At 45.0% G+C, this 15171-nt stretch overlaps 1 protein-coding gene across 4 annotated transcripts in view; it reads left to right on the top strand.

The window, feature by feature from the left end:
* LOC126236895 (schwannomin-interacting protein 1 homolog) overlaps positions 1 to 15171 on the top strand; it is an 816191-nt gene that overhangs the window by 321544 nt on the left and 479476 nt on the right. For all 4 annotated transcript variants that reach the window (XM_049946538.1, XM_049946537.1, XM_049946536.1 and 1 more), the window contains exon 6: positions 938 to 1586. In XM_049946538.1, coding sequence (XP_049802495.1) covers positions 938 to 1586 — 649 coding nt within the window. The remainder of the gene's footprint in view (positions 1 to 937; positions 1587 to 15171) is intronic.

Here is a 15171-nt window from a genome sequence, read left to right as displayed (position 1 = left end):
CTTTGAAATCCGCAGCAATTTTCAGAAGTGTTGCACTTCTGTCACGTTAAACGATTCTCTTCAGTCGTCGTTGATCCCGTTGTTGCAAGATCATTATTCGACCGCAGCAATGCGGGGAATTTGATGTTTCACCCCATTTCTGTTATTCTCGATTCACTCGTGAAATGGTCGTACGGGAAAATCCCCACTTCATGGCTACCTCGGAGGTGCTGTGTCCCACCGCTCGTGCGCCGACTGTAACAGCACGTTCAGACACTCTTAAATCTTGATAACCTGCCATTGTAGCACCAGTAAGCGATCTAGCCAGACATTAGTACTCTTATATAGACGTTGCCGACCGCAGCGTCGTGCCGGCCGCTGTGGCCGAGCGGTTCTAGGCGCTTCAGTCTGGAACCGCGCGACTGCTACGGTCGCAGGCTCGAATCCTGTCTCGGGTATGGATGTGTGTGATGTCCTTAGGTTAGTTAGGTTTAAGTAGTTCTAAGTTCTAGGTGACTGATGACCTCAGACGTTAAGTCCCTTAGTGCTCAGAGCCATTTGAATCATTTCGCAGCGTCGTATTCTGCCCGTTTACATATCTGTGTATTTGAATACGCATACCTATGCCAGTTTCTTTGGCGCTTCAGTGTTTATTCACCCATAATTTCACAAATTATACAGTTAAGAATTCACTATACCTCCCACAGGCACCCGTTCCTGAAATGTTGCATCGCAGTGGAGGTGCCTACCTAAAAACCGAGGCCCTGGTGGAGAAGCTGTTACATAGATATGTATATTTGCAAAATTAAAACGCTGTAAAAGACAGTAGACGGATTTTATTATTAGTTTTTCCAAAAAATTAATACGTAACTTTATTCCTTGGACCTGGCAGTTAAAACTCCATGACTAAGCATCGTAATTATCACAGATAGTTGATGTAAATATTATTAATTTGCAGGAAGATATCCTGGCGAGCAAGATAGACAGCATCAACCACTTGGACAGCGTGGAGAATCTGCAGAAGGCGTCGCTGTACGACAAGCCCAAGTTCAACATCCCAGTGGACGGGGAGGTGGACGAGGTGTTGGTGGTGAAGGACCTGAACGTGCCCACGCCCCTGCTGCCCCCAGAGGCCCCGGCAACCGCCACCAGCACCGGCGCCGGCAGCATGGCGCTGGCGCTCGCCGCCTCTGCAGACAAGATGTCCGATGCCTTCCTGTCGGGGGCCAAGGACGAGCTGGCGCCCATCAAGATGGCCACCGGCGACGCCTCCTGCGCAGCGTCCTCCGCCGGTACAGGTGAGGAGGACTCGAACCGCTTCGCCCCGGAGGGCGACGACACGGAGGAGACGGAGAAATTCGCGCTGGAGCGTCGCGAGAAGGACGAGGTGCCGCGCAAGAAGGAGAAGATGGAGGAGATCAACTACAGCGTCAAGAAGGGCGGTGGCCAGGTGGACAGCCACCAGCCCGCGGGGGCGGCCGCGGGGGCCGTGGTGCGGCGGCGCGGCGGCGACGCCGTGGGCGGGGGCGGCGGGGGCAGCAGTCGCAACATCTCCCACAGGAGGTCCGTGCCGGCTGCCAAGAAGAAGTCGTCCCCGGAGATACTCGGTGAGCCTCTATAACTACTTGTCATACGAGCGCACGAATCCACGCTCAGGAGCAGACTCAGTAACGTAGAGTCACACCATACGTCAACGTAACGGTAGGCACTTTCACCGTCGAATGCATGTGCACTAATGGTCTTTTCCTCGATAATGTACGAGGGAAAGTCAATTAGTATCTGCAATCAATTTTTACAAGAAGAGTACACAATTTTATTGGTGTCATTTTTCAACATTGTCACCTTTTCAATGCACTTGGCCCATCGTTGCACAAGCTTTCCAGTACTATTTGAAAAAAGGTTTTTGGTAGGGCAGCAAGACACGTATGGACCGCTCGTTCACCTGTTGATTATAGCTGAATCGACGACGTCTTAAAGTATCTTTTTGTAGAAGAATCTGGCTATAATGATTGTAAAGAATCCGGCTCGACTGCAAATAGAAGCCGGATGTTGACCTAGGTTTCGGCGCGGATAACAACGCTTTCTTCGGAACACACTAAAACTACAAACTGCCTAAAGAGGCATGGGCGTTCTGTATTAATGTTGGACCATGCCTCTTTAGGCAGTTTGTAGTTTTAGTGTGTTCCGAAGAAAGCGTTGTTATCCGCGCCGAAACCTAGGTCAACATCCGGTTTCTGTTTGCAGTCGAGGTGGATTCTTTACAATCATTAAATTATTCACGATTGCTGACGCGCAGCAGTGTTAAAAGTTCTTAATCTGGGTATGATTTGCCACATCATCAATAGGCACTTTGTTATTCAGGCTCAAGGCACGGACTTACTCGATATTGATACTAGTTGTGGCTGCAGCTAGACGTTCCGCTCTTTCATCATTATTCACGTCCGTCCACTGGTAGACACTTAGCTACGACAAAACATTGTCCCTGTAATGTTCTCAAAGTCTTCTTACTATTGCTGTTCCTGGTACACCTTCAGACCATAAGAAACGGATTACGGGACGTTGTTGTTCTATGGTGCAAACAGAGAGTGGTGCGGCAGTCTTTACGTCGCAACAGCGCAAAGAGGACTGTCGTGATAATGTGGCGGCCTACCATAGGCGAAGATATCAGTGCCACCTAGAGGCTGGTGAGCACAAAAAGCCGTAGAGGCAATCTAAAGACAATTAGAGCAAAATTGAAGGTGCTTATTGACTTACCTTCGAAAGTGTTAATAAAAAGCCACCACAGTTGTTTTTTAAATGCATTTATTATGCCTCAAACTGTTTGGTTCTAAATGGACTTCTTCACGAGACATCAAGAATTCACGGACAGTCTTCGTAACTAATTCTTACAATGTGGAAAAATAGTTCTAATATCTTGAATCAAAACTGTCTAACCGCCTAAGGTTTTAAGTCACATGCTGGAACATAATGAACACACTGAATCACTTCATCTTCCATCTGGCAAAATAACAGCCTTACTGAAAAGAACTTACAAACATATCGCTTAGCTTGCTGTCGACAGTGTGAGTGAGGTTATCAGATATCATCCGCCGTACAAAAAGCTGAAATACAGTTTTAGAATTAACTAACTAGCAATGATACTGCTTACTAATTGCCAAAGCAAAATTCATAACAGATGTTCTTGACAAAAGTTGTGTGAAAATTTTCTACTCCGTTGAGAAATGAAAACATGGAACAAGTGTTTTCCATATATTTCAAAACATCCACGTTTATCTGGTAGAGAAAATATATATATATATATATACAGGGTGAGTCACCTAACATTAGCCGGTGTGGCCGTGCGGTTAAAGGCGCTTCAGTCTGGAACCGCGTGACCGCTACGGTCGCAGGTTCGAATCCTGCCTCGGGCATGGATGTGTGTGATGTCCTTAGGTTAGTTAGGTTTAATTAGTTCTAAGTTCTAGGCGACTGATGACCTTAGAAGTTAAGTCGCATAGTGCTCAGAGCCATTTGAACCATTTGCACCTAACATTACCTCTGGATATATTTCGCAAACCACATCAAATACTGACGAATCGATTCCACAGACCGAACGTGAGGAGAGGGGCTAGTGTAATTGGTTAATACAAACCATAAAAAAATGCACGGAAGTATGTTTCTTAACACAAACCTATGTTTTTTAAATGGAACCCCGTTAGTTTTGTTAGCACATCTGAACACATAAACAAATACATAATCAGTGCCGTTTGTTGCATTGTAAAATGTTAATTACATCCGGAGATATTGTAACCTAAAGTTGAAGCTTGAGCACCAGTCCTCCGCTGTTCTATCGTGTGTATCGGAGAGCACCGAATTACGTAGGGATCCAAAGGGAACGGTGATGGACCTTAGGTACAGAAGAGACGAACAGCACATTACGTCCACATGCTAACACCTTTTTACTGGTCTTTTTCACTGACGCACATGTACATTACCATGAGGGATGAGGTACATGTACACACGTGGTTTCCGTTTTCAATTACGCAGTGGAATAGAGTGTGTCCCGACATGTCAGGCCAATAGATGTTCAATGTGGGGTACGTTAAAGGAGAATGTGTACCGTGATGTGCCTACAACCCCAGAGGATATGAAACAACGTATTGTGGCAGCCTGCGGTGACATTACACCAGATGTACTGCGGCGTGTACGACATTCATTACGCCAGAGATTGCAGTTGTGTGCAGCAAATGATGGCCACCACATTGAATATCTATTGGCCTGACATGTCGGGACACACTCTATTCCACTCCGTAATTGAAAACGGAAACCACGTGTGTACGTGTACCTCACCACTCATGGTAATGTACATGTGCGTCAGTGAAATAGACCAATAAAAAGGTGTTAGCATGTGGACGTAATGTGCTGTTCCAGTCTCTTCTGTACCTAAGGTCCATCACCGTTCCCTTTGGATCCCTACGTAATTCGGTGCTCTCCGATACACACGATAGAACAGCGGAGGAGTGGTACTCAAGCGTCAACTTTAGGTTACAATATCTCCGGATGTAATTAACATTTTACAATGCAACAAACGGCACTGATTACGTATTTGTTTATGTGTTCAGATGTGCTAACAAAAATAACGTGGTTCCATTTAAGAAAACGTAGGTTTGTGTTAAAAAACATACTTCCGTGCATTTTTTTATGGTTTGTATTAACCAATTACACTAGCCCCTCTCCTCACGTTCGGTCTGTGGAATCGGTTCGTCAGTATTTGATGTGGTTTACGAAATATATCCAGCGGTAACGTTAGATGACTCACCCTGTATATATATACAAACAGAACAAACAATATTTAGAAGACAATAACTAGCCACTTTTTACGTTACCCACTTTCCTAGGAACCATACATAGCCAAAAATAACTATTTTTCTGATTCGATGGAGTAGATTGTTTCATTGTTCAAAAAAAGTTCATAAATTAAAATTATCTTCTCAATTTATGTTCTCTTCTTATTTATGCACAATTGTAGGCTTTTTCTTTCTTCTGTTAATTAATACCAAAATCATTTTAGCTCTCAGCTCTCATGATGTATTTTGCCGTGTATTTTCTAAGCTGACAGGGGGGAAGACTTTGGACTGCTGAGGGACTTACCCTCAATTTTAGGCGATGACAAAATAGTAGCAAGTATATTCTTGACATTTTGTACGACGTTAGGATCCCTGCCCAATTTAATTGGAAAATGATTTTAATGTGTTTTAGGGCAGCTGGCTCATCCTATTAGCTTCGCTAGCAGCCATCCACTGTTTTATTAACACTATTAAAGGATGATAACGGTATGACTAGATCTACTGAAGATTGTATGTGACTTTTTTATTGCTGCATTTGTAGTTATATGGCCTTTGCTTTTCGTTTAAACAAGAGTATACACCAGTACGCTATTGTGAAAGGGCGTTGATGACCACACTGTTTAGCGCCGAACCATTTTCAGTCCATCCATCCATCGCCCTCAACTATTTGACATCTTTCGTAGAAGAACACTCACAGGAAAAAATCCTACGTAGTGTGTCAGAAAAATAAAGGAAATAAAAAATAAAGATTCAGAAAACACGAAAGCACAAAATCCCATACTATAACACGAGGGAGCGCCACGAGAACACTATGACTTACAATGTGAGCGGACCACATCATAATCTGCCACCGCCATTCCCCCACCCATCAACGTCAATGCAAAAACTTTCTTCCGAGAAACCACAACGTTGACGTCCCGTATCGTAATTTTAAACGCACTGCGGGATGTTTTACGTTTCGTTCCACAAACGTAAATAAACTCTTAATTGCAATTTTTTTCCCGTGGGAGAGTAACTGCGTCATTTTGTATAAAGGGATCTTCCAGGAATGAATCAGATTTGAAGTCTGTCATCCCAAACTCTATCATTCGGTCACTTTTTTATCAGTTTTCCGGCTGGTTTGATGCAGCCCACCACGAATTTTTCTCCTGTGTCAACCTCTTCAACTCAAAGTAGTCCTTGAAACCTACGTCCTCAATTATTTGGTGGATGAATACCAGTCTATGTTTTCCTCTAAAGGTTTTACCCTCTACAGCTCCCGCTAGTACCATGGAAGTTATTCCTTGATGTCTTAACAGATGTACTGTCATTCCTTACCTCATCAGGCCACCTAATTTTCAACATTCTTCTGTAGCACCACAGCACAAAAGCTTAGATTCTCTTCTGTTCCAGTTTTTCCAGAGTCCATGCCTCACTACCAAACAATGGTGTTCTCCAAACGTACTTTCTCAGAAATTTTTTCCTCAATTTAAGGACTATGTTTGATACTAGTAGACTTCTCTTGATCAGGAATGCCCTTTTAGCTAGTGCTAGTCTGCTCTTGATGTCCTCCTTGCTCCGACAGCTATGGGTTTTTTTATGTCTAGGCAGCAGAATTACTTAACTTCATTTACTTCGCGATCATCAATCCTGATAAGTTTCTCGCTGTTCTCATTTCTGCTACTTGTGATTCTTTCTTTGATATACTCCCAATTCATATTCAGTACTCATTACACTGTTTATTCCATTCATCGGATCTTGTAATTCTTCTTCACTTTCACTGAGGACACATCTTCATCTACATCGAAACTCCGCAATCCACCTTAGGGCGGATGACGGAAGGTACCCCGTACCACTGCTAGTCATTTACTTTTCTGTTCCATTAGCAAACAGAACGAGGGAAAAACGAAAGTATATATCCCTCCGTACGAGACTTAATTTCTCATATATTTTCTTCGTCGTCCTTACGCGCAATGTTTGTTGGAGGCAGCAGAATCAATCTGCAGTCAGCTTCAAATGCCGGTTCTCTAAATTTTCTCTGTAGTGTTTGTTCCTCGTAAAGAACAGCGCCTACCCTCCAGGGATCCCCATTTGAGTTCCCGAAGCATCTCCGTAACACTTAGGTGTTGTTCGAACCTACTAGTCACAAATCTGGCAGACCGCCTCTGAATTGCTTCGATGTTTTCCGTTAATCCGACGTGGTACAGATGTCAAACACTCGAGCGGTACTCAAAGATAGGTCGCAGCAGTGTCCTATATGCAGTGTCCTTTACAGATGAACCACTCTGTCTTAGAATTCTCCCAATAAACCGAAGTCACCTTTCTCTCCACAATCCTTACATGCTGACTCCCTTTCATATCACTTTCCAACGTTACGGCCAGATATTTAAACGACGTGACTGTGTCATGCAGGATACTATTAACGCTGTATCAGAACATTACGGGTTTCTTTTTCAACACATCCGCAGCAGCAATGTCATCGGCGAATCTTATCAATGATACCCATTCCCTTGAATTTTAATTCCACTCTTGAACTTTTCTTTTATTTCCGTAATTGCTTCTTCGATATATAGACTGAACAGAAAGGATGAAAGACTAAATATCTGCTTTGCACACGCTTTATCCGAGCACTTCGTTCTTCAATCACAATTATTATCATTTTCTTTTTCAGTTTCTTTGTAGTTATTATCTTGTTTTACCAGTCACAGAAGGGAAATCAGTTCAATCTCACAATTCTTCTTCAGCTTCTGCTTCTTCTTCGTCTTCTTGTCGAATCGTACTTTGTTCTCTCAAGCAACCTGACAAATGAGCAGTAGACAATGAGGGTAGGGGCCGAACCAACCGTGGTTTAAAAAAATAAATCAATAAAGAATTAAAAATAGGAAAATGGAACTGATGAATTTGTTTTATTCAAAATTCTTGTTCTGATTAACTTTTATCCATTGCAGTTTTTCGCAGTACTCCACTTGATGTTGGTCACACGGCAGAAATTTCAATAGTGTCTTTTGTGAAATACAGAATTTCTGACCAAAAAAAGTGAGCTATCCGAAAGTCAAGGTCGGATGTTAATGTAACTTCAAACACTTACACACCGTCGTCGGGTATGTAAATTATTACAGCTGCAATTTTCTGTAACATACAGAACGGCCACTACAGCACGATAGTGTTGTTTGTGTTTAGTGTTGTTGTATGTTAACCGGGACCTAGAAACGACGGAGAGGCTCCGCCCCCGCCTCAGCCGCAGTGGTCCACAACCCCAAAACGACTGCCGCAGTCCACTTCACCCCTCCACCGCCCCACACCGAACCCAGGATTATTGTGCGGTTCGGTCTTCGGTGGACCTCCCTCACACCAGACGAGTGTAACCCATATGTTTGCATGGTAGATTAATGGTGGTGTACGCGTTCGTGGAGAACTTGTTTGCGCAGCAATCGCCGACATAGTGTAGCTGAAGCGGAATAAAGGGAACCAGCCCGCATTCGCCGAGGCAGAAGGTAACCGCCTAAAAAACATCGACAGACTAGACGGCTCACCAGACCTCGACACATGTCCGCCGGACAAGATCGCCGTTTAACAATCAGAGCAGTGTCTGAGTTAACAGGAGTTGACAAGGAAAGTGTCGAACAAGTTTACCGATTTTTTCAATGTTTGCATCAGTTTTTGCTGACAATGGTCTGCCAGTGCGAGTGTCATCACTGGTGTCTTCGCGGCCATCTTTAAATCGTTTAAACCACTCAAACACTTGTGTTCGCGATAAACAATCATCGCCGTACACTTGTTGTAACATTACAAACGTTTCACTTGCAGATTTTCCTAGTTTGAAACAAAATTTGATGTTAACACGCTGTTCTTTCTGTACACTCAACATTTTCAGACGCACAGACAAAACGTCAACTACTTAAAACAGACGCCACGGGCAGACTGAGTGCAGGAGGCAGATGAAACTCGAGCAGTAGGCGGAGCGAGAGTCACGTGACAGGCCACGCGACTTTCAGCCTTATTGCATTCGTTTTATTGTTTCACCAGTACTAGTCCGGTTTTTTTCTAGCCACACCTCATATGTTGGGCTGCATGGGAATATGAGGGCACACACACTCGTCAAGGTCCAGTCGACCATGTCTGACCACCACAAGGGAGGACCACCGTACTGAGCGCCAAGCACACCCCTTACATTTGAATTTGTCATCGGAGAACAAGTAATGGGTTCCCTGCGCCATTCTGTGGCATACCGGACCATTGGCCGGAGACTAGCAGCAGCCGGACTATAGAATCACAACCTCGTAAGTAGGCTGCCGCTAACACCGCAACACAAATGAATGCGTTCTGAGTGGTGCATTGACTAGGGGCCATGACCTGCTGATGAACAGCGTCGCATTGTGTTCAGCGACGGATCGCAGTTCTGCACGCTCCGGATAGTCGGTGAATATGGCAGCGACCTGGGGAGACGTCCGGTTCTTCCGTTATTTTCGAGAGGCACTATGGCATTGCTCTTGGCGTCATGGTGTGGGGAGCCATCTCATTTGTATTTCAGGTGACGCCTAGTAATGAAATTTAACTGCCAACGTTACATCACTGATACCAGCTTACCTCTCGTACAACAGTACAGTGGTGCCGCTTTTTAACATGACACAGCTCTTTCAGTCGTCGCCCATGTGTCTATGAACCGTCTGCGTAATGTTGAGGGCCTCCCGTGGCCAGCAAGATCCCCAGACCAGTCCGCGATAGATGTGGCACCAGATCGGACGTCACCGCCCCAGCACCAGTATCCACGATAACAAGGACCGGTAACAACAGTTGTGGGGCAGTTTGCTTCGGGAGGGGATACAACGGCTGCGCGACGCCTTTCTCTATCGAATCAGTGCACGCATTCAGGCTAGAGGAAGTGCAGCGTCATACTGATACGTGGGATCGTACTGCCAAATTTGTAATTTTAACTCACTGAAATATCACGAACACTCTCAGACCGTGAATTTTCTTTTAGTTTCCTCCTCCCCTTCTGGATGCATCGCTATTTTTGTCGGGAAGCGTAATTTCACAGTCAAAGGCCACCACGACGTCTGAAAAATTGTTCTTCGTTTTCAGATTTGCCTATTTCCAGATGGAAATATTAACTTCTTGGAAGATGAGCATTACTGTACGAAACTGGTTAACACCTAAATAAAAACGTTCTGCTGAATGGTTGATGTCTTATTTCATTCTGTTACATCAAGTGTCAGCATAGCTTCTCCCTTTCTTCATACTAAAAAATATCAACAGTCGGAAGAGCCCTCGCCAACATGTGGCTACGACCCTACATGTATCAAAGAAGAAAAAAAAAAGAGACTTCCACTTATATCGTAAAATATGGACTAAGCTCAGCAGAATAAAAACAAAGCACAGCAAATGTGCTGAATCGTTACACCAGCGAGGTAGGGCAGCTTCACCGGAATGTCCAATTCGTGCCAAAAGACAAACCATGTAGCAACGCTTTATTTATCAAGTGCCTCCTATCACATACAGAATATGAAAATGGATACGGTATGGCTGAAGCCGTTTATAACTGCTGTCAGATCATGTAACTTTATAACGTAAAAGGAAGTGCGCGTCACTCACTTTTCTCTGTAGAGAGTATGTCGTTTCAGCAAAATCTTTGTTCTCACTTAACAGACTGCCGTTGTACAGTCGACAAATTTCTTTACCCGTGGTGTACGCTGATGTAATTGGCCTGCTTTGTAGTTTTCCCTTCCATCAAATATTTCTTCGGAAATTACAGGACAGGCTAACATAAAGCTAAATGCCAACCACCCACTTAAAACATCTGATGCGCTTACCTCCTGATATCATTCCCTCTTCACGCTTGCCTCCTGTTTGAGAACTAGCACAGTTTTCATACTCCTGAATCTACCAGACCATGACTGACTTCAAAAGCTGCACTTACTCTATGAAAAGCGTACAGAATGAGAACTAGCTGGTATTACTGTTTTATGTTTTAAAGAAGCGTGTTTGTAGTTAAATATCTCTTCCACCAAGATAGAACTCGTAATAATGATGACGCCACCGGTGTACATATTCCTGTTCTAGAGAAAACTTTTTTAAATTAAATTTCGTGCTTGTGCATTAATATATTCTCCGCACCTTTCAAAGGAAAGCCGCAATCTTTTTTGACTCTGCTTCTTGCAAAGAACACCTCTGTTTACTCGGTGCTATCACAATACTGGGTGTGCATTGCTTTAATGGAACGCTACCTACAAATTCTTAATGCATTGACATCCCATACATTATAAGCACGCACTGTGAAAAGCTATGTTAATTGCGACGCTCTTTCTTTCAGGTACCTTCACACATGTTGAATGTTGCGTATCTCGTCTGAAGACTCTTGGCGGTAGATTACTACACGTTTTTAAAGGTCTCATCTAGCAACTAAGCACTGCTTTCGCGACATGTATTTACAATGCTTGAAAATACTATGTAGTTATAAAATGCACTGTATGGTGAATTTTTTTGGATTTATGTAATCATTCCTGATACAAGTCTTTGAATTGGACACTGCTTCGGAAACATGCGTGTTAACCTACCCCAGTAATCTTACCGGGGAAAGGGGACGTTCCGCTTGAGGTGGAATCCGAACCACGTGTAGTTACCGGCGAATTCTCACATCATTGGGAAGTGAAGGTTATGTTGAAGGGAGCTTAAAATACGCTGACGAAAGAAAAGATCGCTACACCAAAAAATAATTAATGTGGAGTAATGAAATATCGGGAATAGATTCGTCTAGGTAATATATTCTACTGATTAACATTACAAGATCACAACTTGATATATCCACGGGATATGGTGGTAAATTAATAACAGGTGTAAGCGGCACAATGTTGAATGCAAGCATGAAAACGTGCGTGCATTGTCCTGTACAGGTGCCGGATGTCAGTTTGTGGGATGAAGTTCACCGCCCGGTGTGGCCGAGTGGTTCTAGGCGCTTCAGTCTGGAACCGCGCGACCGCTACGGTCGCAGGTTCGAATCCTGCCTCGGGCATGGATGTGTGTGATGTCCTTAGGTTAGTTAGGTTTAAGTAAGTTCTAAGTTCTAGGGGACTGATGACCTCAGATGTTAAGTCCCATAGTGCTCAGAGCTATTTGAACCATTTTTTTGGGATGAAGTTCCATGCGCGTTGCACTTGGTCGGTCAATACAGGGACGGTTAATGTTTTTTGTGGATGACGCTGGAGTTGTCATCCGATGAAGTGCCATATGTGCTCGACTGGAATTAGATGTCGTGATCGAGTACGCCAAGGCAACACGTCGACACTCTGTATAGCATGTTGGGTTACAACAGCGGTACGTGGGCGAGCGTTACACTGTTGGAACACACGGAATGTTTCCAGAATGAGATTTTCACTCTGCAGCGGAGTGTGCGCTGATATGAAACTTCCTGGCAGATTAAAACTGTGTGCCCGACCGAGACTCGAACTCGGTACCTTTGCCTTTCGCGGGCAAGTGCTCTACCAATTGAGCTACCGAAGCACGACTCACGCCCGGTACTCACAGCTTTACTTCTGCCAGTACCTCGTCTCCTACCTTCCAAACCTTACAGAGCACTTGCCCGCGAAAGGCAAAGGTCCCGAGTTCGAGTCTCGGTCGGGCACACAGTTTTAATCTGCCAGGAAGTTTCACACGGAATGTTGATCATGAGTGGCAGTACCACAGGTCGAATCGCCAGACTGACGTGCAAATTTGCAGTCAAAGTGTGTGGGATAATCACGACTGTGCTCAAGTTGTACGGAATCGCACCCCCAGACCATAACTGCGGGTGTAGGTCCATTGTGTCTAGCACCTGCCGGCACGGTAGCTCAGCGTGTTCGGTCAGAGGACTAGCTGCCCTCTGTAATAAAAAAACTGAGTTAATGGATCATCAACGAACTGAAACGGGTGTGTTTCGACGTCCGCCCAGAGCAGATACAACGAACGAAAACGAACAAAATGAGATAAAAAAGTGGTTAGCGCGTGGGAATGCGATACGAAAAAAAAGCACCAGACAGGATGGTTGCAGGCCCTCAACTGGTCTCCTAACACAAGGCCATCACGAGCACCAAAGCAGAACCTGCTTTCATCATAAAACCCAACACAACTCCATCCTTCCCCGCCAATGAGCTCTCGTTTGAGACCATGGAAGTCGCAAATGGCGGTGGTTTATCGTCGGTGGAATGGACGCTACAGGGCTCGTGGCTCTGAGCTGTCCTTGAATTAACCGATTTGCAACAATTCATTACGTCACTGTGGTGCCAGCTAGGTAGGACTAAACTGTGACTATCGTCACCAATGCTGTGTGACACGCAACGTTATAGTCTCAGTTTATCAATTCACCATATTTATTAAGAATGCAGTAATTATGTAGTTTGTTCAGTATTGATTAGCACTGCCCCTATAACACCTGAAAAGTAGCAGTTTGACATGTGTATGCGTCAAAAAGACAGTAGTGCTGGCCACCGTCAACACATATTTTGTTGATTCCCGTAGGCGGCGCATTGCAGTAGCATATCTTCCGGCTTGCGAATAAGTGGTGGACATCGATAGGACGAAGTAGAATCAATCATGGACTACAGTGTACAGCGTGGTTTCTCTGGAGGAAAGGTGCTTCAGGCATCCACAAAAGGTTAATAGCCGTATGGGGGGAACAGAGCAAGTCTAAGACCCGTGTTTCATGGAGTATCAGAGTTCAGGGAATGTGCTGAGAAACGCAAAAGCACTGGAGATCCAGCAACTGCACGCAAACCAAATAACGCTCAGCGTGTCAATGAGTCGATAACGGAGCAATGGCGAATTACATTTGATGAACTAGAAAACGCAACAGGTCTATCATCGACGAGGATTTGAAGATTAAAAAGGTGCATGCACAGTGGGTGTCCCATTCCCTCACAACTGCTCAGAACAATTGCTCAGAAACAGAAGCGTTTGGAAATATACCAACAGTTACTGCGACAGTACAGTGCAGATCCAGCGGAATTATTTCAGCATCACGTCACCGTCGATGAGTCATGTTTCTTCTAAACGACTGCAGAAAAGAAACGGCAGTCTCTGGACTGGAAGCAGAGTGGAAGCACATTGGGAGCGCAAGTCCCAAGAAGCCACGGCCGGTACTGTTCGTGCAGAAAAAAAATGGCGACTGCGTTCTGGGGTCAAGAAGGTATACTACTGTTGGGCTGGCTGCCTCCCAGTAAGACCCTCGACAGTCATCGGTACTGCAGTTCGCTGCACCAACTCCGCCGGCGCCTTCAACAGAGCCGCCATGGAAAATGGGCCCGTGGCGTTCTGCTCCAACACGACAACGCGCAGCCACAAGCCCCTTGCCAGACCATTCCCACCGTTCGTGAACTAGAGTTTACTGTGCAGCCACATCCTCTATATTCGCCGCATCTCGTTCCTAGCGAATATGCCCTTCTCGAAGCAATTAAAGAGGTCATGCGGGGTAAGAAGTTCACCACCAGCGACGGACTTCATGCCGTTGCCCACCAGTGGCGTCGGGATACCCCCAAAGAGTGATTTGCTACATAAATACGGAATAAATGTTAATTAATCCAAACCCTCAGCTGCCGCCAGGTTTTGTTGATATACCTCAATGGGGGGCCGCTGAAAATGTGTGCCCCGACCGGGACTCGAACCCCGGGATCTCCTGCTTACATGGCAGACGCTCTATCCATCTGAGCCACAGATGAATAGCGCCACTGCAGGGACTTATCCCTTGCACTCTCCCCGTGAGACCCACATTCCCAACTGTCCACAATCTACATTCGTAATGTTCCTTGTAGATATTTGCCCATCCACTCATTACTCGCACCAACTAAGGTGATGATTCCCGTAAGAGTTCGGGCAACCTGTGCGTATTCGCACAGACGAAGGTCAATGGCCGGATAGCCTTTAACTATATATGAAGATAGTAGCTGATCTCGAAAGAACAGATACCATTGATGACCGTGCAGATTCTCTAGAATAAATGATAATTAATCCAAACCCTCAGCTGCCGACAGGTGTTGTTAATACACCTCAATGGGGACAGCTGAAAATGTGTGCCCCGATCGGGACTCGAACCCGGGATCTCCTGCTTACCTGGCAGACGCTCTATCCATCTGAGCCACAGAGGACACAGATGAATAACGCGACTGTAGGGACCTATCCCTGGATGGGATGGGCAAATATCTATTAGGAACATTACCAACGTACGAGGGTGAGTCAAATGAAAACCTTAAATCTGTAATAACAAATCGATATTTAGCGCCGTTATCCTGTAAGTTGGTAAGCGTGCTATAAACAGCGTGCAGAATGGCCTGTAGGTGGCAGCATAGTGCAGATGCACACATACCGTAGCAGTATCAGGATAAAGAGGGCCGCCCCACTTGCTACTTACACCAGGGAAGAA

The sequence above is a fragment of the Schistocerca nitens genome, chromosome 2, assembly GCF_023898315.1.
Source record: "Schistocerca nitens isolate TAMUIC-IGC-003100 chromosome 2, iqSchNite1.1, whole genome shotgun sequence".
In the NCBI taxonomy this organism is placed as follows: domain Eukaryota; kingdom Metazoa; phylum Arthropoda; class Insecta; order Orthoptera; family Acrididae; genus Schistocerca; species Schistocerca nitens.
This window is presented reverse-complemented; position numbering and strand designations above follow the sequence as displayed.